The following is a 21682-nucleotide window of genomic DNA, read 5'->3' as shown; positions in this document are numbered from 1 at the left end:
CCGTCGCATTTGACCAAATTTTCCAAAATGGAAAGGCCCCAGTCAAGCACGTCATCATCCAGTATCCGCTCAACTATGGCCCTTGGTTCATTCTCCGCTGCGACGAGCATGATATTTAACTTCAGAAACCAGCTGGGCGCCGCTGCGCACTTGAGGAGTAACAAGCACGGTCATCCGCGGGCACGTCTCGACATCCATGGTCATCGAGCACTTCAGCATCGAGGTGATAGGCTGTAATGTCGAGCTAGCTGAGAGGAATAACTCTATGGTTTTGGATCTTAGTCTAAGCGGCGCCAAAAATCGTCTCTCGAAGACGAGGCCCTCAACCTATCCGGTGGTCTCTGCACGGAAGAAGAGATCGAAGCTTTGTGCTAGCCGAGCTGAATCGGATCAACAAACCACAAAGAGACGACGGCTAAAGCAACGAGTCCGCGACGGGATTTCTAACCTAACCCCAGGCCAGATTTACCTGGCATACGATCAAGTGGCAACAAACTGGCTACCAGCACTGATTCTGCCCCAAACTGGCCTTGATGACACCCACACGCTAACCTCTCTTGAGTGCTTGGGTTTGATGAGTCACATTCCGGAGTGCTATGCGTATGATCCACAAACGAAAAAGCTGAGATGGAAAAACGGTTACGAAGACGGTGAGCCTCTTGCTATGGAACGCAAGTTTCCAGAAATTTACTTCGACGGGTTCAAATTCCCAGAGGAGAGCACTGTCGGCTGGGTTGGCGTAGGGGACCTTCAGGCGTTCAATGTGTTTGATTCCTCTTCGTCCCTTATCCCAAACTTGGAGTCGGCGCGGAGCTATATTCGGAAGCGATTAGGACCGAAAGAGTCCTCGGTCAAGCCTGCTGATTCATCCGAACCTGAGATATTGACCCCTTCTGGCGTAAAGAGAAGTGGCAGTTGTGCCGTATCCTTCCCTCACGATGTGCCTACATCCGCACAGCCAGGGGCCGACTCAGCCTCTTCCGGGAGGGAAATCTCCTCATCAGGAATCATACAACAAATAAGATTGGAGCCCCAGTTCTCTTTGGAGAATTCCGTCCGCAAGGGTAGCGATAGTCCACCTGAAGTCGACGAGGAGGGCGCTTTGGCTGTGGAGCAACTCCCCTGCAGTCCTGCAACGATATCGGAGCGACTTCCCTCATGCTCTCTACCTTCAGAAATTGCGGACGGAAGGTCTCGAGTGCCTTGCGAGCCGCTATCGCCACCTGGAAGTACAAGTCCTGTTCCATCTACTCCAGAATCAGATGCCATGCAAATTGACCAAGGATTCAATCGCTCCAGGAAGAGAAACATCTTTGCCAGCGACGGTGCAAGCAGATTCGCCCGTCGACCAGGACAATTCCGCCCAAGGCGCCAATGATGCATCTCAAGCCGATGAGGGGAGCATCTTGACTGCAGAGATTCCAATCAGCATAGAAACCCTGCCACAAGTAACGGATCTCGAGGCCAATCCACTCTCTGCAAAAACAGTCGTTTTACCAAAGACCGCCCAATCAGGTTCGTCGGACTTGGGTCTCGACCAGAGAACCCCCATGCAGAGCGTTGACGACAACTTATCTAAAGATGACGAAGGGAGGACTTCGACTTCAGAGAACGCTATAGACTCAGAGACCCTGCCGCAAACAGCCGACTCAGGAGGCGATCCACACTCTCCAGACATAGTCGCCACTGCATCCAAGATGGTGCACTCAACATCACAATCGCCACGTCCTTGCTTAGACAACTCCGCCGAAAAACGCAGGCAAACCTCGTCTGAATCCGGTCAGGACAGCGCTCTAGCCACAGAAACAGCCATCAACATGGTGCTTGTCTCGCGACCGACCGGCTCCAAGGCCGATCCACAGCCTCTAGAAGGAGCCGCCGTCCCATCAAAGACGATCCAGTCAACTTCAGCACCGCCGGATGCTCCCTTAGAAAACTGCATTCAAAAGAGCAGGCACAACTCATCTGAACCCCCCGAGGAGAGTACTCTTGCAACGGAGCCATCCGTCAGCTTGGAGGCCGTCTCTCAACCAACAAGTTTTGAGACAGAGCCACTCTCCCCAACAACGGAGAGCCCTTTGTTAGAGACGGATACTATTCACCTATGAGAATGGCTGAAGATGGGCCATCAACGATGGAATTTTCCGTACCTCGCAACTTGATTTATATAGCGCACGTAAAACGCGCAATGTTCGACTAGACGACGGCATATCTACAAAATCTTTAATTAGCCTCCATATCCTTGAGCTTTCCGAAGGCCATGTGGGGGAAGGAAACGCCAGCAATCTACCTGCCGCTGGCTCGGCTGCCAGCCGCACAGGCCCCCACAAGTAATCACCTTGCCAATCTCGAGCGTCTGTAGTAGGCACGCGCCCGTTGCCGCAGCCTCCCTTGTCTCCCCCAGAAGTAGCGAGGGTCATTAACTTCTCACGAAGCAAAGTATAACCTTAGTAACGCCCCTCTCTGGTTAACTAGCTCGCTTTCGGTTTTTACGTTTAACGTTGGATATTGTTCACTGTTGACAGAGGTGCCTCGAGAAAAGGGTAGCGAGAGCATTCTTACAATGACCTAAAAAGGGGTCCCCTAGGTTCATATTGTACAGTTAAGCCCGCTCAACGTAGGCAACCGTCTCCCTACCGACATGGGGACCTTCCCCATAGTCACTATCTCCTAACGATGGGCACTCATGCCACGGGCTGGACATAGTAGTTTCACCCTCAACGGTACATGCTTCATAGTGTTGCATTCCGCCTTCCGGACCAGCCAATTGATGTGTCGAGCTTGACTCGTCGGCTTCTTGGGTTCTTATGATTGTCGTAAGATTGATGGCTTTCGAGTGATCTTGGTGACCAATGGTTTGGTTATAGGTGTGCGAGCTTAGGAATGAGCCCGGAAGGAGTTTGCGGAAAAGAGGTCGGAGCATTGGAACGGAAGCTATGACAACTTATTAGTGAGATGCAGAGGAACTTAGGCTCCTTGACAGTTACAAGAAACAATAGCGAGGTTGACTTCAACTACGGCCCAAACCATGCTCATCGCCACGTCTAAAGGCATCTCGGTTGATGTGGCATCAGCCCTCAAAACCTCTATAAGGACAAAAATAGATGCAATGCAAACCCTGAAGACCACTTAGCCACAATCACTTAACTCCCAAGTAGATCCCACTTACAGGACACCAACCATAAAAAGAGCAATAATGGAAATTTTCTGGCCATACCGAAGGCGTAGTTTCCCAATCTGGACCGCCGGAAGAACCAGAATGAGGACATCAAGTACAGCATGCGTTAATACCGTTGCAAACGAGAACGCGGACTCATGAACAGTGCATTTTGAACCTTTGCTCGAGATATCCCAGAAAGCTTGAATCGGCACGCACTGGAATATCGTGATACAGACTCGCATGATGAGCCAGACGATGGATGCCCCCAGCAATATTTGAATCGGTATGCGGATGCTGGAGAACTTAAAAACTTTCCAGTAGAACATCAAGATGGTGAGTTGGGACAAGACAATCGAGAAGGAGTAGGATATCTCCGAGCAGAATAGCATCAGCCGTGACTTTTCGAGGGTCGCAGTAGCGGTTAGGTTTTTCGGACCGTCCTCGAGGGGTCGGCCAAGCCCATAGTAGAGAGTCCCTATCCGGCCTTGTCAGAGATTGACGAACAGAATCAGACAGACGCTGTCCGAACGTACATATCAACGTAATAGTTGAAAATGCAACTGCGCCGGCCTGCAGAGCCGGGTTAGCAAGCAATAGTGGCGCGAGTCTGAAGTGAGACCTTACAAAGGCAAGTATAGCTAATCCATCATCATAACCATAGCCGGCTTTGGTCATAGGCCGTGCGGTAAGTCGGAGGATCACCGCAAGAGTGGCAAAGGGCAGAGTCACACAGACTGAAGCGTAGACACTGGCAGTGCGATCCTTCATGCTTGTTTTAATGAGACACTAAGCCGTCAAAGGTGCTGGTCCCACAAAGAGGAGCCTGTTGATCGGAAGAGAAACATCAACAGGCCAGGTGGGCGGGGCAAAGCATGAAGAGTTGCAAAGGCGGCAAGGCCTCTGAATGCCTGGCGCCCAGGATTGTTGGCCTGGCGCAAATGGCTCGACACTCACAACGGGAGGTGTAGCATTCATTGAAAACCTTGTCCGCATAAAGAAGCGGGGAAGCAGTGCTAGCAATAAAGTGCAACGATCAGTTATAGTAGCCGGCACCTATACCGCTACGCCACAGGGCAAAAGATTGGACCTTGATCGCAATTGTAGCAATCAAGCAGGTGCACCAGCTGCTTTATGAAGCCTATCGCGTAGGGGTACCAAGCCGTAACATGGCTGGTCAGGTATCTGTTTCTGTAAGTGTACTAATCTCAGCTGTTTCCATGTGCTAATCGATCTTCTAAGGCCAGGACTGTCAAACTCCCTTACTATCCCCTCGATTGTGTTAAGGCTCCAGAAGGTATTCCGCCCCACATCACCCCTGTCACATGATAGGTACATGCGGGGAACCTGACGATGCATCATCAATCATTCCCACCAAAAACATCATACAAATCATTCCGAAGTTATCAATGAGCTCTCAACCAATACCTGCTGAGGCCCTCAATGCATATGACGACCAAAGCTTCATCAGGGAGGATAACAGCCGCCGCGAGCATGAGTATGATAGCACCCGGCGGCCCGACTTTCCTCCCGCAGAAGACCGAGGGTTCAATTTCCAACCATTCAATATGGAAAGGCGCGATCTTAAGGTCAACCAGCTGCCCCAAGAACCGCTACACCTCTTCCAACACTTTGTGCCTCTTTCCCTAGTTAACAGCTGGGTCAACAGCTTGCTGGAAAGGAGCGTTATCGATAGCCGGAACCATGAATTAAAAGACCGGTCACGGCTGCAAAGCTGGAAGCCTACATGCGCCGCAGAGGTATATATCTGGCTTGGGATCCTAATTTATATAGGAATCCATAAGGAAATTGCGATTGAAGACCATTGGAAGACTCCTAAGCCGGGGGATCAACGTCCTGAACAATCTATCATCAAGTTCATGACATATGACCGGTTTCAACTACTTCATCGTCACTTTCGCCCCGGCGATTATACCAAATTTACTGACGATGAGAGCTTCCCTGAGGTCTTTCAATGCGCACAACCGTAGGTTTTTAAGGGATAAGATATAGGTATGGTTAGGAAGTTTAATTAAGTAAAGAGAGATATAGATACCATCCAGGACCACCTAATGGATAACCCCACCTAATGGATAACCAAAATTTCGCTCCGCCCACACAAAATCCAAATTTTAATGCGTGCACAAAACACCAGGTCGTCAATTAAAAAGCGAAGCTTTAGAGAGAGACTCTAGAAAATTAATTAATTTTTACTCTCTGCGTGGTTTTTTGACCTCCCGACCGCTCCATGTGCGCTGGCAGTGCTTTGTTGCGACCATAAAGTCCTCACTTTCGTCCTCTGACCTGACACCCACCTCAATCACCGACTCGACCTCCTCGTCCACATCCACCTCTATTTCTGCCTCCTTTGAGTCAGGAAGAGCTTCTCCAGCCGCTAGAGCCTCCGCCAGAGCCATGAATCGTCTGTTCGGGTTCGGTACCGCCTTTCTTTTCTTCCCTCGCCGCAGCTGGGCCATCTGCTCCTCGAGGCCAGTAATCCGCGCATTCCGAACGGCCACCTTTATCTCTAAAGCTTCCAGCCCCTTCGCGATCTTACTGTACTTCTGCCTGGTTGGACGACTTCGGTGTTTGGCCAAATCTCTCACCTGGCGGCTCGTTTTCGGCGTATTATCTGAGTGCAACTGAGGAGGGCTCGGCGTCTTGAACTGTTCCACCACTTTTTCTTTGTCCGGTTGAATTTGACGATGTGTTAGAGCCTTGTGACGACTTATAGGCCAATTTCCAGTAAATCTCCAGCCGGACAAGATAATCTCCTTCCTCATGCCCGCTTCCTTGGCTTTCGCGTATGCCCGAATAAAGTTGACTTTGTCAACCGGCGCAGAATCGATCAAACTAGCCAGCTTTTGGAGTTCTTTCCGATACGCACCTTTGATGACATTAAAAATTTCATTATCTAACTGCTGCAAACCATGGGAACAATGTGCTGGTAGGTAACAGCAGTAGACGTTGTTCAGAAAGCACGTAGCCATCCACTCATCCTGGATGCTCGTCAGCGATCTTATAGCGGGAGACTCTGCGGTGAAAACCCCAAAAGACTCACCTATGCATGGCTTCTGTGACCGCCAAGGATAATAAGTCTCGCATCTGATGCATCACGAGGCTCTGTTTGAGGTAGATAGACGTCTTTCAACCACTCGAGAGCTATGTGGTTGTCGGTCCAGCCGTTCGGTTGTGATGTAGTGCCAATCTGCTATCAATTCGAATTCGTTAAGAAACCACTGCTTCTGTAGCTCTTTTCCTTTAAAGATGATGCCCGGTTTTAAAGCGCGACTAGTTGCGGTGACAGCCTCAATAAACGAGGTCCACGTGCGCGACTGAACGCCTTTTCAACATCGCCCTCCTCTTCGGGTCAGAGCTCCCGATTACGAGGCTATCCAAGCCTCATGGACAGCCAATTAGCTATGCCCTATAAAAACCCATAAAGTACTTGTAGAAGACTTACCGAAACCCGCCATTATACCGCCCTCGTCCACGTTAACCATGTCCTCAGGCTTGATCCAGCCGTATTCGTTCTCCCGGATATCGAAGTACCAATTGACCGTCCTCGGAGTAAACCCGTCAAACCTGGCGGCTTCCTGACGTTTTCTAAGCTTGATAGATAGTTATGGGTGACGTTTGACGAACCTCGTGGTCCAGTGCTTGCCCAGAGGCTTGTTATCGCCTTGTTGTTGTTGTAGGATGGCCTCGACACAGGCGCGGAGCTAGCTGTGAGAGGGAGCATAGCCCAGAGACTCTTGCCGCAGCACCCAACGAAGGAGAGTCTCCTCCTGGCTCTCTGAAATACGCAGGTGGGCCTGGATACGTTCATGCCTGCTTGTTTGACCGGAAAGTCGTCTCGAAATGGTCCACTGAGGCACTCCACGTTTCTGGGCCGCCTCAGTCTGCGATAGTCCTCTACCAGTAATATCGAATATAGCCTCAGCTACGTCGTCTTCAGTATACACATACCGAATCATTGTGGCAGGAGTTCCACCACGTAAACCAGGTGATATGCCTACTTGAGTGTATGTAGTTGCTGTTGGAGATCACAAGTGTGAGACGACCAAGTCGGTGGCAAGGTATGGAAGAAGGAGGAACATTCTACAAGAAATCGTGCCTGTACATAAATAGTGGTTCCCCTACTTCACTTTGAGATATGAATTAAAAGCAATTAGCATCTTCTCATTTCAACAGAAGGGTATCGAGATATGGAGCTAGCACTAGATGTCATGGCCTACTTAGGCGAGGGAAGGGGCTATACACATAGGAGGACTCACGAGGCGAGAAAAAAAAAAAAAAGGTAGACGAAGAAGCAACAGGCAAAGAAATAGATAATGCCAGAAGAGCCACGGGTATAGATAGTTCTAAAGGTTGATAGGAAAGATGATTTGTGACAGCACTAAGGCGGGAGACCGACAGGGAGGCGGCCTGGGACTTGGGCTTCTTGGGTGGACAGACGCATGCAGGCCAAATGAGCGCGGTTTACTTGCTGGCTTTCAAGGCTGGCTGGGGGAGCGCCAAATCCACCGCCACAAGCAAGAGTGCCGGGGGATCGGTGTTGGCCCGCTGGATCACAGACCAGAAAAAGTGTAGCGCAAATTACTTAAGGCGGCGGCAAATCGTGAAACTGGCCTAATGGCCTAAGGACCGGGGCTAAGGGACGTGACGCTTAAGCCGGTTCAAGATAGAGAGATAGGCGAGTGGAGCGAAACCCAGGGCACTGGGTTATAATCCTCTCGCGCGTTGGGGGCTGGCAAGAAGGTCGATGTTTGCGGACGTTTGGCGTTGAGGGCTCTTGGTGCCGGGTGGTCGTGAGCTAGAGGAAGAAAACTTATGCCGGAATGAACTAGTTGGTTAACTGGGCCTTGCCTTGACGATATTCTCCCGTGTTGATGCTATCGACTCGATCTGAGGTGATTGGGGCGTGCGGTCTGTAGTTTGTAGATGGTTGGAGCTGGCCTTGGTTGCGCACTGGCGGTTTGGCGACTAGCGACGGAGCAGCAGTGGACGACACCAGACCCAAAGCAGGGCAATGCTGGGCCACTAATATGGCGGGCAAGGACGACGCCTGCTGCTGCGGCCGGCGGCGTGTGGAAGGCACCAGAGCGGGTGAACACACTGCGGAGAAAGGAAGAAGAGGAAGAAAGTAAATAAAGGAGGAAGAAGAAAAAGAGAGAGAAGGAGAAGGGGCGAGGAGGGTGAGCAGATGTAACAACTCGAAAGTTGATGGTATCGTGTTGTGAGACATGTGGAGGTGGTAGGATGCAAGGGAGAGAGAGCGAATGTTCAGGGGCAGGTGAGCATGGGCCACCTACAACCCTGAATCTCGGTTCAGGCGGCGTTGACAGATCTTCGGCAGCCCGTACCATCGCCTCGGGGATTGGATGAGATCTGAGTTCTCAGCGCATCTTGCTTTACCGCTGAAGTCGGCCAACAAATACCGAGGCATTAAGCAATGTCCTCCGTCCTCATTCCCGCAGCAGCACAAAGCCGGCCTCCAATACTTTAAGGGCGACTACACTGCTGCGAACTCGGGTACTTTAAGAAAACCGGCCTTATGTGACTGCAGTTCAACAGCAGCTCAACACATGCGGCAGTGCGCAGTTTGCATAGGAAGAACAAGTTGGCCGACAGACGGTGCAACAAGTTGCCGATGGATTTGGCCATGGCCAAGGGCCTGTGGATGGACAGTGCTCGAAAATGTGAACCAGTCGAAGAGGTACGTAGCTTGCACCCAGGCGAACCTCCACCTTCCTTTTGTCTGTTTGTGTATCTCCGGATATGGATACGCTCTTCCCTGACCCCTGTAGAAAGGCGCCGCCTGCATCGGACTCGATCAGTGAACGGATATCCTGCCCGATCGAAACCACTGGTGACATGGTTGCCTGCCCATCCTGTCAAGTACCATCAGCTTGTCCCTCATTGCACTCTCGTTGCCTTCCGGGGTTAGGACGCTCTGCAATGTCAGCGGCTTGCATTCCCCTAATAGAGCAAAAGAACCGCAGCTTAAAGCGAGGTCAATCCGCCTACCATCTAAAGAAGGCTTCAGATCAGGAAGCCCACACTGGTCTGGGACTAACTATAGATGCAAATGGAAGTTCTCGAGTGTCATCACCAATGACATGTCTTTTTCCGTGGTGAGCTGAGTCGCTAAAAATGGGTTCTATCATATTTTAGCGCCGACTCTGGTCTGGACCAATTCTTGTCACATCGGTGGCGTAACACTATTGGTTGCGTTACCGATTTAGGCCATGATCTTGAGTGGAGAGTAGCCACCTTGAGAATAGCTCAGAAACCTTGTAGATCGTTTACTAAAGAGAACGTCCGTGGCTGAGAATAATAAACTGATTTGGGCCTGCGGCATTTCGGAGTTATTGAGACATTGTTCAACGACTGAGTATATTCTCATAAGTGGAATCCAACGGATCCTCTGTAAAATTTCCCCAAGGGCCCGTGCCCGCCTTAGGCAGAGACAAATAGAACTTCCAGCAAACAAAGGCAGCAAAACACAATGAGTGGACTCCGTCGAGGACCAGTACTGACCATCGATGTTTCTCTCGGAAGACCTATAATGCACGCCAGGCCGCATGGAAATTCAGGGTGGTGAAATGATTGACCCGAGCGACCCATATATCAACAAAAAAGAAAAATGCATGGGCAAGACGAATAGTGACTGATCATTATACTTTGGGGTAGCCCTAGAGTATCCCTCCACATATCACTGGCGCCTCTCGCCCGCTGATCACCCCTGGTAGAATGGGGGCCGGAATGGAGACAAGAGACAACAAGCAGGATTAAAGCTGAGACATCCGGGGCATTCGAAACCCAACCAGCGTGCACGGACAAAAAGAATGTAATTTCATAAAGATAATGGTGGCAGGGGGTCAAAACACGGACGGAAAGTGTGTAATTTAGTAAATTACAACCTGTCCTTGGTATTGTAGTAGTAGACAGAAAGACTCGTGTCAACATAGTTACTGAAGGCGGGGTGCAAAGTAGGGCGAGTAGAAGCGCCAGCGATAATGACAGCGGCGGGGAGCGAAACTCACGAAAGACGTCTACCAAGATTGTTAAAGAGCTTGGTGATCTTGGCGTCTACTGTGTCGGTGTCAATTTTACTAGCTTTGACGCTGCCGAGGCGAAGCAATACAATCATATCTTCTCCTTCATGGAGTCGAGCTTTGCCAAGCACTTTCGCGCCAAGGAACAGAAGATAGCAGTCGACCTCCACAACCTGCGCTATATGATGCGAGTTTACCCTGATCGCACCCGAACCACTTCCGACAACTTTGATCCCCTCCTGTACTGGCGCCGCGGAATCCAGATGGTTGCGCTCAACTGGCACACCTTCGCCTTGGGTATGCAGATCAGCCGCGCCATGTTTGACGGTGGCCAGGACTTCTCGGGCTACGTGCTTAAACCTGCGGAGCTACGGGACATCCAAGTGCTCCCATACAACCCCGAACTTCCTGGGGGCGAGAAGGAGCGCAGTGTTGTTTCATTCACCATCGATGTCATCTCGGCACAACGGCTTATGCGACCGGCCAGCCTTCCCGCCAACAAGGCGATGAACCCGTACATCGAGGTCGAGGTCTTCCACGCCAGTGATAAACGGGAGAAGAGGAATGAGTCAGCCTTGCCTCGAGATCTTGACCCGCCGCAAAAGTTCCGGATGAATATCGTACGAGAGAATGGCTTCAACCCAATGTTTGATGGTCACTTCAAGTTCAAAGTCACGAAGAAACAACCCGATCTGGTCTTTGTTCGATGGTCTGTCAAACTCTCCAACGATGGCGAGAACTATAATGACAGACCGGCCAAGCTCAGCAACCTCAAGCAAGGTTATCGCACCTTGCCTCTTCTCAACGAAGCTGGTGACCAGTGCCTTTTCTCAAAGCTCTTCTTCAAGGTCAAAGTTGATTCGATTGAGATAATGATGATCGACGCATCCAGCCGCGCCCTAGATGGTAGCAGGATCAAGGGCGTTCATTTCGGCGCCAGCGGCTTGTCTGGGTCGACGACCTCATTGATCAGTCTATCAGCATTAGTTGGCCATATTCCGGCAGCCCTAAAATCAGTTAATTAGATACTCATATTACGCCGGCCATAGTCGTTGGCTCGATTCCTTCGCTTTGTGACATTGACGGCGCTTCGTACGGCGCTGGGAAGCGGGCCGTGTTTCGTGCTGGCGAGTCCCCGTAAGTGGTAGGCGACGGCTTGCGCTTTCGCCGCCCATTTTTCGACGTGGGTTCGGAATGGTTATTCCCAGGACCGGGTTGTTGCGGCTTCGGTGCAGGGTAGGACCGAGAAGGACGAAGTTCAAAAAGTTGGGCGGGGTTGGGGGGTGGGCGGTGTTGTGGTCAATCACGTTAATAAGGAGATAGCACAATACTATGTAAGCTTCGCTTGATTACCCTCTATGCTCTCATTACCCTCCCTATACCTTCAGCGAGTTAATAACTAAAGAGATTTGAGCCAAAGTATCTCAGGTACCGACAGGGATGAGCGCCATGGCCGCTCATAGCTCCTAGATAAAACTTTTAAAGGCTGCTAGCTTTTGGGAGACGCGAGCAGAATGGCGTAGAATTGTAAATAGCCTAGCGTACTTAGCCCTATGGGGTTAGTCCTCCCAGGCGGAATAAATTTCATTCATTCCTCGGGTCCCTGGGCCGCGTTCTCCATCATCAAGAAGCTTCAATAAAAGTGGCGACCATTAAGTTATCCTGGCTTCATCCCATCTCTTCATACTCAATACTAGGTAGGCCCAACTCTTTCTTTCATCCCAGCGCTCAATACCAGTGGAAAGCGCCTGGCTTCTCTCCCGATACCAGCCACACGCTTCTTTGCACGCGGCTACGCGATTGTACGCGACCCGTCAACGCGTCGCCGGCCTTAGTCAAAAAGAAGTGAACCCGTGGTGGTAGCAAGCGGTAGCCTGGCTGTTCGGGTCGCCGAATCCCCAACACAATGAGGAGGGTGGCTGTAGAAAGCCGAAGGGAGTCCATGGATCACCATGACAATGGCTGCACAAAGAGTAAGGCCTGGACACTAATCGAGACTCCAGCGTCAGTACTAATATTGCGCTTGAAGCAGACCACGATACCACGATACCTCATCCCCATCAAATTCACTTCGTCTTGGACTTCATGCCCAATTGCTTCGTTTGCGGCATCACTATACTCTGGATGCCGACGTCATCCAGCAGCTGGGTCGTTGGCCACGTTTCCGGCAATGCCACATGAAGGAGACCAAGGGAGACAGACTCCAGCTCGGTTATTAGGCATTGTTGTGGGCCAGACAACCGCTGGCCCCTTAACGTGTCTGTTACTCGCTGCCAGTGGTCCCATTTACGTCCTCTGGTACGATTCAGTATCGCCAATGCTGTCTCTGGCCACCACATTTTGCAACGACACGTCCACGCCGCTCCAACACGGCTATGCGAAACCGCCATTGGACAAGCGTTCAACAGCAGCCTTCTAACTTTCCCACCCGCTATCAGGCTCCCTCCGTCATTTGCCCTTCATGTCAGCCGCTTGCAGGTCGGTTGGCTCCCTTCACGCAAACAGAAATGTCCATCGGCAGCTCCCCATGGCATACGGTATATCACACGGGGAGAATTGACCAGTTCGGACATAATGGTAAAACTATGAAGGGGTGTTTCTCTATCGCTGACGACTCGATTTCTCAGGCCATCTACATCTACGCTCGCTCCAGATCGCTGTCTTGACTTCCGCATTCTTCTTGACTCCTGTCCAATCGATAGCTTCCGTACTGTGTCAATCCTCACTGTGTCTTGCACCTCTGCTCTGCGTTTTCCCGCATCATCGCCATCACGGGAAACCTGCCCTTCTTTTAGGATTTAATCGGTGTCTCTTGTCAACGACGGCTGGTCATCTCGTATCTCCATCTTCTGACGGCAACTTGCTTCTCACCATACCCATCACACGAGGTATGGCACGGGCCTCGACGCCACATCCGTTTGGAAGAGCGCCCCCTGAAGTTAGGTGTCTCATTTGGCAGGCCACCTTGGAAGTGCCTCGAGTCCTCGCCTTACGCAAGCATTCCCACGCAGACACCTATTCCGTCTATTTCGAAATTCGCTGTTCCCTTGAGGCTTGGCTCGATCATCTTAATAGCTCGGGCTGCCCACAAAAAGATGTTGCCAACGTTCCTGTCGCTCTACATGTTTGTCGAGAGTCTCGGAAACATACTTTGAAGACCTTTGCTTTGTTCCGCCATAAGTTCAAGCCGGAAAAGCCGGAAAAGCCTCTACGTCAATCCGAAGGCAGACATTCTTCAGATATGTCCAATGACATCGGCATCCCTTGACTTCCTGGATGACGATCATCAGCGTCATAAATTTACTGATTCTTTGTATCGAGGGTACGGCGAACAGCTTGAATCTAACATCAAGAACATCGTCATGACTAGCGACTATTTCCAGGAGGAAGGTGCGCGCAGGAAGCTTAGTTGTTTGCGCGGAGTCACCCGGCTTCAGGTCATATTCGGGGCGAACACTGGCACCGAGCAAGCAAACGAGATCACCAAACAAGTGCACGTCATGAAGAGAGTGATTGAGAACCATTTTAAATCTTTTGGTTCTCGAGGTCCAAGTCCGCTGGGTGTCAAGTATCAGGTACTGGGCGATAAAGGTTGCATTATTAAGGACTATCCCGATGAGGCGACTATCTCGGTTGATTTTATGGATCCGAACTATGTGATACTGGGTTCCGTCAAGGTCTGTAGGAAAAAGTATTGGTGGATGGTGAACCACGGCGGTGGCGGACTTTGGGCTGCCCTCCGCAATGTCGGTAGCAACGAGGATGAGAACGATGAGGAGGACGAGAACGGAGATGAATAACTCGGGATGCTGATACGTGTCGGCCGTAATGTAAAATACCTTGCCACAGAAGGTTACAAAAGTGGGCTGTAGTCATTGGCTTGCTTCGAAGGTTCAAGCACTAAGTAATCTGACTCCCGGATCAGTTGAACTAGAGATGGCGTCAAACATCTTAGGCAATGGCTTCCTCCGATCCACTTCCACTCAGAGTTCCGTCCTTCTCGGTCTTGTCTTCTTGCTCATAACGGTAGGTCAGACGGCCTAACACCCTTGTCGCATATCAAGCCCTGGCCCCACTAGCGCAGCTGCCTGCAATGCAGCTGCTACTGCCTAAACAGGCAACACTTTCATTTGTGTATAAAGAGCTGCACGACTCAACGCGTCTTGCCATTGAGTTCTTGCTCCTTAGATAATTCTCATCAATTGACTGATGCCGTCAGTGATCCCTGTGGAGCCAGTTGTCTGACAACCCTCTGTATATGTCGTAATAACCTTTTTCCTTCGATAGGCAGGGTTCGCGTTCTTGGCCTTGGTCATTTACCGCGTCTCCTTCCACCCCTGGCCGGATATCCCGGCCCAAAGCTTGCAGCATGCAGTCAGGTGAGCCGGAACTAACGCGCGACCAGGAAAACTGGATGCTAATCTAAGACGGCGCAGTTCCGGTTCATCCGAGCGTGGGCGGGAGGAAACTATCCATTTGACATGAAACGGGCGCATGATGAATACGACGATGTGGTCAGGAGGAATAGCCATTGATCCGTTAAACAATGGATCTCAACAGTAAACGCTTCAACGCCTGCGCTTGATTCAATTGTCGCTTTACCGTCAGATGCGCCAAACCGGCCACATCGGAGCCGTCAACCCACCAAAAAAAATTCTAGAAAAGGAATATAACAACATAAATGGTAGTCTGCTTCAATATTCTCATGAGGAAAATAAACCGAGACAGAATTAGCCTATTATCTAACCAAGTGCAGCTTTAACTCCACACCCTTAATCCTATCTCTCGCCAAAGAACAGGCATGCGTTTTCAAATACATTAACTACCCGTCCTTGTGAATACAAATCTTATTGTGAACCTTCCAGTCAGCCTTTTGATGCTCTTTCCCACAGTATCCAACAACTTTACACCGACCACACCTCTTGATTCCTTCCATCTTCCCACATACTTTGCAGGGCAAAATTTCCATACAGGTACCCCGCCTTCGGTGCGGATCCCCTTGGACCATTTCAGCCATTGTATCCTGGATTTCCTGCCGTATCCGCGTCTCACATTCCCCTTTCCCACACACGGGGCTGACCCAGATGCCAACGAAAGGATCTTCCGCCACGTGAAGCCAAGACATAGGGCTTTGCAAGATGTTCATTGCAAATAACCCACAGTTTTCACAAAATGGACTCGAAGCAGCACGGCACGCCGCCTCATGCTCCTTCATGAAAGGCTGCACTGCTGTCACAAACAGATGGTTATACCCGGCATTTTGCCCTGCAGTCTGAGCCTCACTGACAAGACTGCGGGGAAGGTCGTGGGTGTATTTGAGCTCTTGAGTCTCGCCGCAGTAGAACTCAAAGCGAACTGGGCAGCTGGCCATAGTGCAATGACAAAAGGATTCTGGGAACACAATAGGTCTTCTGTTTGAAGGAAGGCCTCGGATGATTTCTGGTTCTTTTATAATAAAACTCTCTGAAAGTTTCATCATGCTTATCTCACCATCCCCTCATTTTCTCACCCTTTCAAACTGTCATTAGACTTTATTTTGATGTCACAGTGCATAGCGTGCCGTGCGCCACCAGGATACCCGGATACCCCTGGACAGATGCAAGCCACCAAAGACAATTTGGGACGGAAAATATAAGACGACCCCACGCAACCTTGGGAGTAGCATTTCTGAAAATCTCCACACCAGGCTCTTGGCTTTCAATGGCGCCCTAGCCATTTTCTTCGTTCCTCAAGGCTCTATGCGCAAGCCGCTCGCGGCTTGCCTCTCCTGTGTAATTTCATGAAGAAAATTATGGCAGGGGGTCAGCGCACGGACGGAAAGTGTATATTTTACTAAATTACAAGCGATCCTTTGTACAGTAGGGACAAGCCTGCAAAAAACCATCCGTAGCCAATAGAAAGGCGCGTTTTAAGGGCTTAGTCAGAAAACGCGCCCGGGCGCCAATTCTAAAATGGCGCCCAGGCGCCAGTGTATCAGTCGCCGGGTTGCGTAACTAGCTTACCTAATCCCCTGGGTAGTCTTTGTTTTAAAATTCCTTTCATTCGTCCATTGCCGAAGCCACTTATCCACAGTCATCACCACCAGAAATGAAAATTGACCTTGAATTCTCTCTTTGATCGAGAGTAAACTACACCATGTTGCATTTAAATTCCCATGCATACCTCGGCCGGATTAAATTCAATTGTAGCTATCCATTGGTATACTTTTCGTCCTGTCTATTGGTGTTGTTGATTTATTGCCAATTTTTATCCTGCTCTTTGGCTGACCCAAGAATTTTCGCAAAGACTTTCACGACCGAGCGGAATACAGACAGTAGGGTACTTAGACCCACCAAGTTTTGCAAATTTGTCGAGTCGATACGGTATTGAGGATAAATTGGAGTTTAGAGATGAGCAACCCGATCGTAACCGGCTGGCGAAGAGTAATAGAAACTGATGATACTTCACTAGCCATCTCCAAGGATTGAGTGCAGTGCGTGTGTAGTCGTCTTTTCAAGCGCTGATTGACTTTTTATTGCTCTCTCAGAGTAAGGCCCTGAGGCTAGAATCCAATTCTATCCATCACTTCTATAGCTCCTTCAAGATTCTCCTTCCGTGCAAATTCCCGCACCTGTTTGCATGCTTCAGCATTGCCACCCACATTGCTAGCTAGAAAAGCACGGAGGACATTTTCAGCCTCGGGAAGTGAGAGTAAAAGCTTTGCCGTGTCCTTTTTCGCCCAAAAGTGGTGCCCCAGTAGGGCTTTCCCCCCTTTGCGTGATGAAGCGGCGTTAGGCGGTCTTCTGTGTCATCGGCTGTCCATGCCAGTGTTGGAGCTGCTTCAAGCAGCATCTCCAGCACGTCCACCTTAGGAGACTTGTAGCCATTTATGGCCGATGAAAAAAAAGATGTTTGGCCTTTTTCGTTTCTGTCGAAAAGATCAACCCGGCCGGTCTTGAGCAACATGCTCACATGATGGCCCTCTGTCGCTGCACGCTCTATCACACTGATCCCTTCGGAGTTCCTATGGTTGAGATTGTCGGTGTGTGCAATAAGAGTCTGGACAGCCCCCGTTGCTATGTCAATATTGCCTACCGCTGTGTAGACGGGCAGGTTGTTGGACTTGTCAGGGGTGTTTGCAGACGCACCGCCATCTATTTGAATGATCCGTTGCGCGATGGTTGGACGTCTATCGCTGTCCCGGGGGAAAATTCGTTTCTCTGCAAGTATATGCATCGGTGTACATCCTCCATCATCTGTAACCTGCAAGTCGTCCTTGTCCGCAAGATCCAGCAGAAACATAGTAAGTGGATGGCACTCCTCTGCTATCGCCTGGCGGAGGAATCGGTTATCTGACTGAAACAAGGTTTTCTTGCAGGTGCGGTATTCTGCAGAATCGGGCCGTTTGATGAGAGAGTCTGCACCAGAGACTGAGGTCCCGTTGTGATATAAATTTGGAAATACTCGTCGAAACCACACGTGCACCGGGTAAGAATCGGCAGAGAGTCTCTTGGCCGACTTTCTATTCTGGGTCACGCGTATTAGTGCTCTGAGAACATCCTCAATCATTGCCGCATTCTTGGAACAGGATTGATGCTCAAGTAGTGGACCCAAAGCTTCGGAAAGGCCAGCCAGAATGGCTATGGCAATGCACCGTGGAATCTGCGGCATGTTGAACTCGTTTTCGAAGCCGAGGCCTGTGTGAATAAACAACTCTATCATCGGTGCATTTTGTTGTTGGATGGCCTCGAACATGGGTATGTATTTCGTTCCGAACGGAGAGCCTCGAAAAGGATTTATTCCTTGGTCAATGAGGTACTTGCAAACATGAGTATGTCCAGCCTGTGTGGCAATGTACAATGGGGTGATAAAGTTCATTGTCCTGCTTTCGTTGAGTTGAACTCCAGCAGAATAGAATCGCTTGACTTCTTCAAGGTTGCCTCTTTTGCAGGCCTCAAAAATGTCTTTCGGTTTGGTACCTTTGGTGGAAGGAAAGGCGACTCCTGAGTTGTCCTGATGAAAGGCTTTCATGTGAGCCTCGAGACGTTGCTGGGACTCGCATCCAACGACGTGGGCAAAACAGTCGGCATCGGCGCATATAAATGGCCGCTTGTGCTTGTTAAAGTGTCTGTAGCGAGCGTCTTTGTCTCGGAACCCGGTGGCGAACTTGGAACAATGGATCCTGGGGCACTTGAATCTCATGGGACCGGAGAGATCCAGGTATGCTTGATCTCCAGACAGGCTATCATGTCGCGATTCCAACGCCGCCTGAATTGTAGCTACGTGATATTGAACTGACTCTTTCGTGTTCTCTGCACAGAGTGAGTTTGTCACTGCCAGAGCCGACGACTCCTCGAGGGTCGACTGATCTGGAGTCAACCCATCGGAGCACGCCTCGAGCAAGCACACTGCAGACTTGACAACAGCCGCCCGCAAGACCGAAGTATCGTCCAGTGCTTCTTGAACATGATAAGAGTAGTGAACCGCCGCGTAATCAATGAATCCAAAATAACCTGATCGAATGGCGTCATGGAGGGTATCGCTTTTAGGGTCTGCGAGAAATGGCCGCGAAGAAAGGTAACGACAGCAGAAGAGAGCCATGTCGGCATGTTCCTGGAGAAGGTTGATGGTGCCTCTCTGGATAAGGTACCTGCCGAAGTTAGTCTTTGCGACTGGGCTGAGACAGTAGAAGGGGGGCGGTCTCATACTTGCTGGCTGTTTCGTGGACCATGTGGACGATCTGCTCGGACTGAACGCTGCCAAACAACTCGCACATTGCGACATCGACGAGTGAACTGCAAATCTCCTTGCAACTGTCGAGACAGCGACGTTTGAAGTTGCAGGTTGCCTTGTCCACATCGATGCAGAACCTCGACTGTATCTCGCGCCATCGAAGAGGCGTCTTTGCGCAGATAATCCAGCCCAGAATCTTCTTTACAGTCTTTTGTCGCCATGGCTTCGAATTCTCGACTACTCGCTGGACAATTCGCTCGTACCTTGTCCTGTTAGTAAATTTGGCTATGCATCCGAACGTCTCTCGCTTACGCTTTATCCAGGTTGTAGGGGAACTTGTCGCTTTCCAACTCATACTCGAACTCGGCTATCGAGCCCATGGACAAGAAATTATCCATGACGACTTGGGCATATAGAAACATGCCTGCTCAATTAGAAGCCGCCAGAGATGAGTTGGGTAGTGTATATATACCTTGTGATGCCTGTGTAACCTTGCTCGCCAACTCGTCCTCTTGTTCCGGTGTTTGCGAGAATCTTGCACAAATCTCGGCAGCCCGGGATTTAGAGTACTCCTCAATGTCATTTTGGTGAGAGCTGACCGTGTCGAGTCTGATCTGAGGCTGTGCTGACAACAGCTGATCAAGTCGCCCGTCTCTCTGTCCAGAGATAAACAACCTAAGGTGGCAACCCCGAGAAGCCGCGCGCGGAAGGACCTTTTCCAGAAACCAGGTGATGATTACGTTGGGTTCGTTCTCGGCACACTCATCTAGGCCGTCGAGCACGACGTAGGTGCTCGGTTGATATGTCAGGCAATCCTGGACCAAGTCTTGAAGGGTTGCGATGCTAGAGAGCTCGATGTTCTTGTCCATGGAAGAGCATTTCATGTACAGGTATCGAAGGATCGGTTCGTCTTGTTGGATTAACTGCGACAGTATTGTACGGAGCATTGGCTTCGCGGAGCTTTTATCAGCGTGGTTGAAGAAAAAGTATACCGTGGTGCCATGAGCAGACCCCTTCCCTTTCAGGTAGCGAATCACTTTTCTCGCTAGAGTCGTTTTCCCTATGAAAGTGCAGGCCAGTGAGAAAAGAAGCACCAGTTACAGGAACCGCAGAACATACCAGCACCAGGTGAGCCGCTCAAGAATAGAACCTTTGTCCGAGATGATGGCTCTCCTTCGAGCCCTTCCCATGACTGGAAGGCAGGGTCCGAGAAGATCCAATCTCCGGCAGATGGAGAGCTTAGCTCCGGGGAATCTAGTCTGCTGCGAGGTTCAGACCTGGAAACATTGAGCCTTTCCTCTAGAAGATCCTTCATGTCTCGATCTTGAGAAGATGTCTGGCTTCTCAGGTATTCGGATGCCAAGGTACTCCTGATCTTCTCGAGATCTGCTTCCAGCTTGTCAAACCGATCGTCCGCATGCACCCGAAAGTCTCGGACTCCTTCATGAATAGCATGCGACTGCAGCCTCTCGTGTGATAGCTTTCCCTGTCGAAGCCTGAGAGCTCGGATGATGGGCTCGGCCTGGCGCCGGAAACTGCCCCATGCCGCTATGAAGAACGTTTTCCAGTCTTGAGAGATAATTAGAAACAGGGCACAAAGTCCAACCCCAAATGGATGAACATACTGGGCCGAGAAAAAACCTTCAGGACGCAGTGATGAAACCGAAGAATGTCGGAAAAGTAGTCCTCCAAGGCCAGCCTGAGGTGCTCTGCCCCCTTGCTCCTGATGAGCGTGTGGAAGAAGGCAAGGTTGCTGAGCGCCTCGCCAATTTCCTCGTAGACGTCCAAGAGTTGCCTTATGGAGTCTTTAAAAGTTGTGGCAGCCATGAGGGCGAGCTTTATAGGCCCCTAGATCTAGTGAGTGAGCTCGAGAAGGCTGTCCTAGGGCGTGCCGACTTACCCACACGAATGCCACAACCTCATGAACGTTGAGAAAGATCGTGACCAGTTGTTCCACATGCTCCATCGCGCTTAGGAACTTTTCAAGCCTCCTGAAGTTGCAGAGCCTCTTGTCGCGGCCGAGTTTGGCCTGCACCTCTTGAATCGCGTTGTTCAGATCTTTGAGATTGGCGCCGTTGAATTTCTGCAGCTGGTCCTTGGAAAGCTCCTTGCGGAACAGTTCCAAAGACTTCTCGAAACTTGTACTGCTAGTAGATGCCATCGCTTTGCGCAATTGTCCAAACTTGCTGGAGTAGGAGGCAGGGCGACGGAGGGGTATAAGGGTTGCGCTTGGGCGGAGTATGTCAGCCTCAAACTCCATCCAAAGTGCAAAAGCTACGTGGTCGTTGGTCAGCAGCTCTTACGACGCCTCACCTGCAGCCAAGACGACAGTCGCCTTGCTTGTCGAGGTTGGGGATTGGCTGGGAGGGCCAACATCGCCTTGCATCTACCGGTGGCTGGCAGCGGCGGGGGCTGTGCCAACCACTCAAAGCCTGATTTCTCAAACATTCATCTCGTTTTACCAGGTCTGCCTCTTGAGGCTTGACGTAGTACAGGCCCCAGATTATAACGCCAACACGTCCAATTAGATTCACTGAACGAGTAAACATTGCACATCGTCGGGCTGCGCAGCCTCCACGGACTGCGACCGCCATCTAGCTGATCCGACAAGGCACTTTCAAGGCATTTTCAGGCTACCCAAACGCCCTTCACCTCTTTTCTTGTTCACATCACCACCTTAGCTTCCTCCTCTCTCCGTGCTATACTGACCACTGGATACTGGGTTTCCTTTCTAGTAATGCATGATGCTACA

The 21682-nt window shown here is 50.5% G+C and overlaps 6 protein-coding genes across 6 annotated transcripts; 3 read left to right on the top strand and 3 right to left on the bottom strand.

Moving 5' to 3' along the window:
* Window positions 1-27: 27 nt before the first annotated feature.
* On the top strand, window positions 28-2108 carry MRS44_017222 (uncharacterized protein; the record flags this gene model as incomplete). The annotated part of the gene is made up of 3 exons (XM_065617692.1): window positions 28-223; window positions 459-1240; window positions 1284-2108. The coding sequence occupies 3 exons, from the start codon at window positions 28-30 to the stop codon at window positions 2106-2108; spliced, it is 1803 nt and encodes a 600-aa protein (XP_065473764.1).
* Window positions 2109-2602: 494 nt separating this feature from the next.
* Window positions 2603-3928, bottom strand: MRS44_017221 (uncharacterized protein; the record flags this gene model as incomplete). Its single annotated transcript, XM_065617691.1, has 5 exons — window positions 2603-2934; window positions 2988-3118; window positions 3170-3635; window positions 3694-3730; window positions 3785-3928. 5 exons carry the CDS (start codon window positions 3926-3928, stop codon window positions 2603-2605), a joined length of 1110 nt encoding a protein of 369 aa, XP_065473763.1.
* Window positions 3929-5367: 1439 nt separating this feature from the next.
* Window positions 5368-7134, bottom strand: MRS44_017220 (uncharacterized protein; the record flags this gene model as incomplete). The annotated part of the gene is made up of 3 exons (XM_065617690.1): window positions 5368-6044; window positions 6621-6763; window positions 7127-7134. The coding sequence occupies 3 exons, from the start codon at window positions 7132-7134 to the stop codon at window positions 5368-5370; spliced, it is 828 nt and encodes a 275-aa protein (XP_065473762.1).
* Window positions 7135-10325: 3191 nt separating this feature from the next.
* MRS44_017219 (uncharacterized protein) lies at window positions 10326-11243 on the top strand (the record flags this gene model as incomplete). The annotated part of the gene is made up of 1 exon (XM_046271487.2): window positions 10326-11243. The coding sequence occupies one exon, from the start codon at window positions 10326-10328 to the stop codon at window positions 11241-11243; it is 918 nt and encodes a 305-aa protein (XP_046127133.2).
* Window positions 11244-13466: 2223 nt separating this feature from the next.
* MRS44_017218 (uncharacterized protein) lies at window positions 13467-14018 on the top strand (the record flags this gene model as incomplete). Its single annotated transcript, XM_046284802.2, has 1 exon — window positions 13467-14018. One exon carries the CDS (start codon window positions 13467-13469, stop codon window positions 14016-14018), a length of 552 nt encoding a protein of 183 aa, XP_046127132.2.
* Window positions 14019-16866: 2848 nt separating this feature from the next.
* Window positions 16867-21091, bottom strand: MRS44_017217 (uncharacterized protein; the record flags this gene model as incomplete). Its single annotated transcript, XM_065617689.1, has 7 exons — window positions 16867-18847; window positions 18906-19193; window positions 19243-19354; window positions 19403-19990; window positions 20050-20499; window positions 20556-20778; window positions 20831-21091. The coding sequence occupies 7 exons, from the start codon at window positions 21089-21091 to the stop codon at window positions 16867-16869; spliced, it is 3903 nt and encodes a 1300-aa protein (XP_065473761.1).
* Between the last annotated feature and the right edge of the window lie 591 nt (window positions 21092-21682).

The sequence above is a fragment of the Fusarium solani genome (genome assembly GCF_023522795.1).
Source record: "Fusarium solani strain SB1 chromosome Unknown bctg00000013, whole genome shotgun sequence".
Classification (NCBI taxonomy): domain Eukaryota; kingdom Fungi; phylum Ascomycota; class Sordariomycetes; order Hypocreales; family Nectriaceae; genus Fusarium; species Fusarium solani.
The sequence above is the reverse complement of the archived record's forward strand: the minus strand, read 5'-3'. Positions and strand labels throughout refer to the sequence as shown.